The sequence below is a fragment of the Alligator sinensis genome, unplaced genomic scaffold (genome assembly GCF_000455745.1).
Source record: "Alligator sinensis unplaced genomic scaffold, ASM45574v1 scaffold1373_1, whole genome shotgun sequence".
Classification (NCBI taxonomy): domain Eukaryota; kingdom Metazoa; phylum Chordata; order Crocodylia; family Alligatoridae; genus Alligator; species Alligator sinensis.
Window position 1 is genome coordinate 300,694 of NW_005842808.1, and position 8,758 is coordinate 309,451.

At 44.1% G+C, this 8,758-nt stretch overlaps 1 protein-coding gene across 2 annotated transcripts in view; it reads left to right on the top strand.

Moving 5' to 3' along the window:
* RASSF2 (Ras association domain family member 2) overlaps window positions 1–8,310 on the top strand; it is a 26,086-nt gene extending 17,776 nt beyond the window's left edge. For both annotated transcript variants that reach the window (XM_006035149.3, XM_025191313.1), the window contains exons 10-11: window positions 1,906–2,003; window positions 3,341–8,310. In XM_006035149.3, coding sequence (XP_006035211.1) covers window positions 1,906–2,003; window positions 3,341–3,410 — 168 coding nt within the window. In that variant the 3' untranslated portion in view covers window positions 3,411–8,310. The remainder of the gene's footprint in view (window positions 1–1,905; window positions 2,004–3,340) is intronic.
* The last annotated feature ends 448 nt before the right edge of the window (window positions 8,311–8,758 follow it).

Below are 8,758 nucleotides of genomic sequence, written 5' to 3' on the forward strand. Positions count from 1 at the left end.
GGACCTATTCGTCATGCATCTGCTGATGTACGATAAAGTGCCATTGGCTTTTTTGATGGCTTCGTTACACTGCCGACTCATGTTCATCTTGGAGTCCACTAGGACTCCAAGATCCCTTTCCACTTCCGTGCCACCCAGCAGGTCATTCCCTAGGCTGTAGGTGTGCTGGACATTTTTCCTCCCTAGGTGCAGCACTTTGCATTTCTCCTTGTTGAATTGCATTCTGTTGTTTTCTGCCCACTTGTCCAACCTGTCCAGGTCTGCTTGTAGTTGTTCCCTGCCCTCCGGCGTGTCCACTTCTCCCCATAGCTTTGTGTCATCTGCAAACTTGGACAGAGTACATTTCACTCCCTCGTCCAAGTCTCTGATGAAGACATTAAAGAGTATCGGTCCAAGGACCGAGCCCTGCGGGACCCCACTGCCCACACCCTTCCAGGTCGAAGCCGACCCATCCACCACGACTCTCTGGGTGCGGCCCTCCAGCCAATTCGCCACCCACCGGACTGTGTAGTCATCCAAGTCACAGCCTCTTAAGTTGTTCACCAGGATGGGGTGGGATACCGTATCGAAGGCCTTCCTGAAGTCTAAGTATACGACATCCACCCCTCCTCCTGTGTCCAGGCGTTTCGTAACCTGGTCATAAAAAGAGACTAGATTGGTCAGGCACGATCTGCCTGCCACGAACCCGTGCTGGTTTCCCCTCAGCATAATTTGTCCTGCCGGGCTCTCGGAAATATCTTCACCATGCTTGGAAAGCCAGCATGAGGCCAGTCATGGTGGAGCTGACCTCCATGCAAAAAAAAAAAAATGTGCACATGTCCATGAAGTTAAATACACCCATATAGAGTTGAGACCACCCCAGATTTGAGACAAATTAATGAAATGTAACAATTTTAGAGAAATTTTCTTAGTAAGTGATTTCCAGTTATGTGCAACAACAGGATGTAAATGGCATGGCCAGAAAAGAGACCTTGCTTTAGAATGGCAGGGGGGACTTCTGCTTTACTTAACTAATTTAAGAGTGGAATAAATGGACTGATTATTTTTATGAAGTTATTCTGGTTTTAGAAGGGTGTGACAGAGAACAGAATATATTTTAAAAATTTCATTTTGCTTTCAGTTTCAGCAACTTGAGCAAAATGCATCTAATTGCCTTTCTTAAGGAAACTGGCTTTATTTACCTTGCTGTCCCACTTCCCAATTCCCCCGGCAATAGGGTTTTCTTGAAATGAGTTGCAAAGACCTTTAAGTCGTAGACTTCAAATGTCAGCGTTCTCCCAGAGTTGTGCTTGGTGTCTTCCTTGCAAATGTGCAAACAGCTGTTTCATTGAGTTCCAGTGGATAAAAAGGAACAAAAGTCAAATCATAAGACAGCCTCATGTGATACCAGTGCAGTGAAGTATGTTGCAAAACAATGAGATGTGCTTCCAAAGAGACATGACAAACTTGTTGGAGGGTTTTTGTTGCCCAGATGAAGTGGTTGGCAAATGGTATTTCCTAAGGGACTAGGAGGTCCATTCTGAGCCTGGCTTTACCACAGATGGGGTTTGTGACCCTTGCCTGAATCACTCAGGGTGGAGCTTTCAGAAATTGTTAGCATTGGTCTAATCCTGCTCCTATGGAAGTTTGAGCAAATATAAGGATAATCATTTTGGGACAAGTCACCACCATGTTTAGCCCTAGTGCTGGAGCTAAGCGCTACTTTTTAAAGGCGTGTATGGTAAGCTTCATGCTGGCTGTCAGGGCAGGAACGTTACAAGGTTTTAGAACAAACCTTTTTCAGATCTGTCATGTGAGGAATAAAACTTTTAGGAGCCCGGGACTGTAACCCTTTAGGAATACATTTGTCCAGGTTCCTCCACTTTTTTTTTTCTTTTTTCTGACTTGCATTTCCTTTCAACACAGGTTGCTCAGTATATCAAATTTGAAATGCCAGTTCTCAAAAGCTTCATCCAGAAGCTCAAAGAAGAAGAAGATCGTGAAGTGAAGAAGCTCATGCACAAGTAAGTTTTCCTTTCCAAGTGATCTGGTGTTTTTCCATTACTGCCCTTGGTTGAGACTTGCCTGAGTAGGTGCCTGTAGTTTTGCAGAGGTACCGAGCTTCCAGCAGCACTACTGAACTACTGAGTTGCTGGTGGTTGAGTCCTTTTTGGAAAAGCATGCCATGCATTTAGGCTCCTGAATCTGGTTAAGGAGCTTAACTTCAAACGCCTACATGTGAAAAGCTTGATCCTCAGGATCCAAGTTGTTCAAGCGTGGAGGAGGAATGCAGAGCCAAGACACAAGAGTATGAAGTTTGATCTGACAAGGTCTTGTGTTCTTGGGTATCTTTATTTTACAATACCCGTGAGCCTTCTGGACTTATATTTTGTCTGTGTCTGGTGCAGATATGAGTGTTCTCCTTTCTCTGGTTGATTTTCAGGCTTTTGACACACTTCATTGTTAGCTGCAGGCTTAGCACGTCTAGGGCCAAGCTGCCTGGGGTAGATGCTAAGCTGTTTTTGACATGCCATTTGGCTCCCTGTAATCCTGTTTTTGGCTCACTGCACCTGTTATTTGGCTTATTCCACCATGGGGCTGAGCCCTCATTATATCTCCAGTATCACATACTTAGGAACTCTGGAGAGAAGACATCATTAGCCTTGGAGCCAGAGTGCTGACCCATGATGATCTGGTAGTTGGAATGGATTCCAGATTTTTCCTTGCAGAGATATTTCCACAAAGGGAGGGACAGTGTTCCTGGCAGTATGCTTTAAGCAGTATAGTTTATTCCCATAAACAGTGCCTGATAGGTATAGAATGGGAAATGCTCTCATTTCCATTTGAACAACAAAGCTGAATGTGAAGGTATGCATGTGTTAATAATCCTTGGCAAATTCAGTCTTTCTAGTATCCGTCAGCTAAACAGATGGGGCCTTGAGAGAGGTCTGGCTGCCTAAATATTGAAGTGGAGAGTGCTGTTCACTGGGAAGTGCCAACCAAGTTGGTTTGAGGTGCCCAAACCTGTTTGTGGTGTACAAGCCTGGTCCTCACATTGAGGTGTTTTGGGGCTTTGGCCGTCTCCAAGGCACAGACCTCTTGTCATGGCCTTCTCCAACAATTGAGATGCTCAAAGGCTGATGGCCCATAGAAGATGCGTATCTGGGAGTAAGGTATTCTTAGTGAAAGGGAACTTTGCATCTAAGGAAGTCTGAGCTCAGTGATTTCCAGTGACTTGCAAATGTTATGCTCAGGATTCCTGCTAGAGGGTGAATTGTGGGCGAAAGCATTTTTTAATATTTTCAAGTTTTTCTTTGGGCTAAGATCTCACTTATTTTCTTCTCCTTATTTTTTTTTTAAGGTACACTCACCTCCGAGGAATGATAGAACAAAGACTAGAAGAGATTTCTGAGAGCCCAGCAACAATCTAAAGTTCTTTTCAGCACTGTGCCATGGGCCTGACTTGGCAACAGATTCTCTTTTAAGAATAGTTGTTTACATGAAGAATATGCTGTAATGAGAGAAGATGCACTTCCTTCTGGGAATCGAACCTGACCACACACAACCCTGCTGAGACTGAGGTGTGCCCTGTATCTGCTCAGCAGACTTTCGTGCGGATGAGCCAATGGACTTGTTCCACAGAAGGAACATCTTCCAGTAGTTACCCCTCCCCAAATCCACCCAAGGAAGTAATTTGCTGAATGCAAGTATGTGTCTTGTGTGGGGGGGAAAATACCCTTCAGAAGTGATTTTTGGAACGACTGTGCTTAGTATTTGCTAAGAGGGGAGCTACTTTACTAGCGTGCTGAAGGGAAAGACTTTGGGATATTTCTACCAAGGTTATGGTGCCATGCCCAACTGCTTTAACCTGCAGAGTTTGGACTGAAGAGTCAATTCAAGAGGAGTAGGTCATATTCTTTTGCCTTTTGCCTAATCCCACTCTGAGAAATTTAACTGTGCTAAATTCTGACATTACTATGCATATATTTTCATGTCTGTATGAAAAAGAAAGTAAACAAAATGCAAGTCCATTGAAACTAGCATTTGCCATACCAGCACACTTAAAACATGACCAGTCCTGGTCAGTGCACCAAACTGGTCCAAGGTCACAGTAACTACAATAACTGCAATAATTGCTTCTGACTCCAGCTTATGTTGAGTTGCAATGCATTAGGAAATGTGTTTTGATTGCAAAGGTGAATGTACTGTGTAGCTTTGTTCTACGTGGGATCCTTTGCCGTGTACTTTTTCCTTTTGAGAAGGTTCTGCCAGAATGTAGCCAGAGGGAGCTTTTGTTTTACTTGCACTGGTGAAAGATAGGTTTTGCTCCTCTCCTGCTTGGATTTCTCCCCTTCTTTCTTGTCAGGAAAACTCCCCCCATGCTCAGCCATTCCTGACCTGTTTTTAGTTTATTTCTCATTAGGGACTCTCTATCCACATGCAAATGGTCTTGGCTTTCCCCCTGTTTGTTGCCATTGAGCTAGAGACACTCAACCATAGTGGCAAGTTAAGCACTGGTCCTCAAAGAGCTAGCCCACAATATGAAGCAAGCAGTCTGCTCTGGCCCAACCCTGGTGTGCCCTTTTCATCTGTGTATCACAAAGCTAGGAGAAGGCAGGTATTGTCTGAGCAGGAAGCGGGAGACTGGTGGGAGATAAGCTTGGATGGGGGCACCCTGACAGCCCTGACTACTTTCTGACCCAAGATGTGTCAGGAGAGCTGCAGGGGTCAGGGTGGGGCAGAAGTTCTTGAAGCCCTGTAATTGTAACCTTTACTTTTTTGTGGCTTGAGTGTTTTAGGAGAGTAGCTCTGCTTCTTGAGCCATCTTGCTTTAATGCCTGTCTCAAGCAGGGATAAAAGACTCCCATCTTTGTCCAGACTTATGCCAAGCAATTCCGCCCATGATAGTGTGCCTTGGGTTTGCAGTCTTGAATGGAGCATGTCATGCCATTAACTGAAGTTTTAAATTCCTGAAAACAGCACACCTGTCCCTCTGCCATGTGAATAATACTTTTCAGCTTCACACTTGCCCCAGTCTCCCTGGGGGAAGAGCTAGCTAGCCTTTGGAAATCTGATGTCTTAAATCTTTCTCTAAGCATCTGCCTCTGAATCTGCATGGCATGGTGGATGTAGAAGCACAGTGGGAGTTTGCAAGGCATTTATTTGGGCATGGGTAGAGGCTTGCTTCTTGACTCAACTCTTCCTTTGGAGTGGAAGCCTAACAGTGGCAATATGAGGATTTTGCTCTCTTGTTCCAATCATTAACTTGCTATGTTAAACCATGTATACTTACCTGGGGCACAGACTGAGCGTCAAGTAAGAAGTTCTGCTTTTTAGATGATGACCTGAAAGGTTGATTTAATGCAGAGCTTAAACCAATAGAAAACAAGGCAGTGGCGTGATCTAATGTTAAGGCCTCTTCATTCATTTGAAGAGTTCTGGACTAGGGAAGAAAAACATGAGTTGTTATCCAAGCTGTGATGTGAGGGGATATATTGCTGGATAAGGTAGCAGGTTTATAGCATGCAGTTGACAGGTTTCAGATGACCCTTGAGCCGTGAGGTTCTCTGTCTTCAGTGAATACCCCGGGAAATTATCCATGCAATGTCATTTAATTTGAGATGGGACTTGGATGCTTCAGGGGCTGCATCTCTATTTTCTTTGTTCTTTGGGTTCCTGGTTGTGGTGGGGCTTAGAGGACTCCTTTACCCCTCCAGTCCCTCTTTCCACATATATCAGACCCACTGGCAGACAAGGTAAATTACACAAAGTTGCATTTTCAACCGACTGACAGAATCACTAGCTCTGCATTGCTGTGACAAGCTGTCTAGTGGGGATTTCACCCTTTTGTATCTTAGTATAGATCAGGCTTCCGTCTGTGGACAAGTAGTTGATGTGCTCCAGAGCTCCTGGAGCGAGAGATGCTCGCGGTCTGTATATTGCACAGCATGAACTATGGATGGCGTTATCCCTTCACCTCTGGACTGCTTTTATTTTGTTTAAGTAACTCCAGTCAAACCTAGTCCAGTTCCAGCTGGAAGAGGCTATATAAGCTGATTTGTTTTGTTGGCTGTTCAGTGGTCCTCTCAGGAAGCAAGTGTTGGGTGTGACTTTCCCAGTGAACTGGTCCTAGCGGCATGATGCTTCATGCCAGAATTGGTGGTAGGTAGCCTTTTCTCAGTGGCCAAATGAACAGAAAGTCTCAGCATTGAGTAGTCCATGAAGATAGTGAAGGCACATTGGGCACAGGAGTGTTTGGGGGATGTTTCTATGGCCATTACTCATGCCATGCCTGTTTATGTAGGTAACCCAAGGCTTTCAGGGCTGTGGTTCAACAGGTAGTTTAAGCATAGGTTGGAATTCCAGTGACTCCATTGTTTCAAGTTAAGCACACACTTTGCTCAGATAGAGGTTCCTAGCCTTGTTCATCAGCACTAACCTCTCACGTGTGGTTTGAAGAGGAAACCCTACCCATTCCTACACAATGTCACAACAGAGTAACCTACAGCAAAGGTGATGTATTAGAAGAAAAAAAATTGATTGCAATAATTGAAAGGAGAAGGGGAGCTTTTAATATAGGTTTAAATAACCTGGGAAATATTTTCCTTAGTTGGTGGCTTCTGCTGAAAGGAAAAGTTACAGTTGAATGTTGTTGGGACTTCCTGTGGGAGAATTCCCTCCCGGTGTGTGTGTTTCTCTCTTTAATGTTTGCATATAACCCTTTCCCTTGACCCCTGCTATCTGATTTGCACTAGTCCTATTGTGGAATTAAAACAAAAATAAGATGCAGGCTCTGGTAGACTAAACACGCCAAATATCTCTCTCAAAAATAGAGTTTACAGTAATGAGCTTCTCTTGAATGATGTTGCAATGAAACTCGACCAGCACAAGGACAGTATGAAGAGTTGCACCCTGAATTTCCAAGTAGAAGGGATCCTGGAGATGATTCCAGACCTGTTTTGGGGATCAAAAGCACAAAAGAAAGAACCTGTGAATTCCTTCTTGTCTCCTTATTTTGGAGTTCAAGTGATGTTTTTTTTTGTTGTTGTTCATGAAATGGATGAAGTTAAGTTTGCTATTGTCCACGGGGAGACGGTGGGGAGAGCTATCTCTTAAGGCTCGCAGCTAGTGTATATGGGGCTTGCCTGCATTAGTGTCATTTTCTCTGATTTAGATGTTCCCTCCTATATCAGAAAATAGAGACTTGCCCTTATCCAGTATGAGCTCCATTTTGCACTGCTGCAGCAAGCCTATTAAAAGGCAAGTTTCCCTAATGTAGATGGACCTTCACCTGGGCATTGTAGCGAGGGATTTGTTGAGGTAGTTAGTTAGCAAGCATTAGGACTTCAAGCCAAAGGAAGTAGTGGGCACAGCATGCCCTCAAAGATTGTTTCTTGCTGCCCCTGAAGTAATGCATAGAGGAAGCCCAGTTAAAGGGGAACTTGCTTTATGGGAAAGTCTGGGAATTAAGCTCTGGTGACAGAACAAGTGCTTCAGGGAGACAGTTGCAGTTATCAGTATTATTTCCTTTGGGGTCTAGCAAAGCTTTTTCATGGGGTAGAAAGTGGAGCTAAAAGAGGGTTTCAGGGTCAGCATAATAATGGTCTCCAAGCTGAATATGATTTGATCTCAGGTCTTCAGAGGTCTCTTTTGAGACTTGCTGCCTCATGGGCTGGCTTTGGATACCTTCTCCTTTGCAAAGAAATGCATGGGGCAATTCTGCATCGTTGTTTCTGAAGGGAATGAGCAGCAGCCAGAATGACAGCACTGTCAAGTGGGAGGAACAGACCGGAGCCATGCCAGAAGCATTTCCCACCCCTCGCTCTCCAAGCGGACATCTGAGATTCTTGTGATTTCAAACCCAGATCTGTAACTAAAACCATTACTGGGTTAATCCCAGTTTCTCCTTTTCCACTGCAGTTTGAGCCTCAGCTACCACCTGCAGTATCTGCCCCAGGATATCTGTGTACATCTATACTAGGACATTTGTATGCATCTATCTGTGGAGCTAAACTAGCAATACCTTTTTGTACATCAATGCTAACTGAAAAAACATGGTGACTTCCTTCCTTTTAGTTTTTTCAATGCACCTCTGTAAGCTTTTTTTTTTTTTTTTTTAATGGTACCTTTTACGGCGACCTGACCAACATTTGTGTTACCGAGAGTATTGTAAAGTGACAGATGCTTTTTATATATTTTGACCATGACTTTTGACATTGCCTCATTTATTAACAAGAACATTTTTATGTAATTATTCAATACATTCTGAAAGCACATAACTTAGATCCTGTTTTGTTTTAAATAAAGCACTTTGCAGATAGAAATGCTACTGAGAAAACTGACTTCCTGTGTATTTTTGGGGGCTGAGGACTGGGGCAAAAAGAGACAAAACCAAGGATCTAACGGAGTGTACACTTGCACACGTATACACTGACGTGGGAGATGTTTCTTTCTGACCCTCAGTCAGTGCCCTGGAGCCTGAAGATGGGTTTGCTTTTATACTCTTGCCCTGCCTTTGTATCAATTCAGACACCGTTCTTGACCTGACAGGTGGACTAGATGGTCACATTGTCTTCCTCAGTGTACCTCAGTGCTTTTTCAGAGTGGACAAGTGGCTGCCTTGAAGCTTTCCTGTCCATCTGAGCTGAGAGAGTACAACACAAGTAGTAACCACTTCCCCTCTTGCTGATACCAGACCACTGGAGAGCGATGCCAATTGTAATGCTTCATGTAAAGCCAGGTAAAGAATGACTGAATTCCCCAGCAGGGAATTTCTATA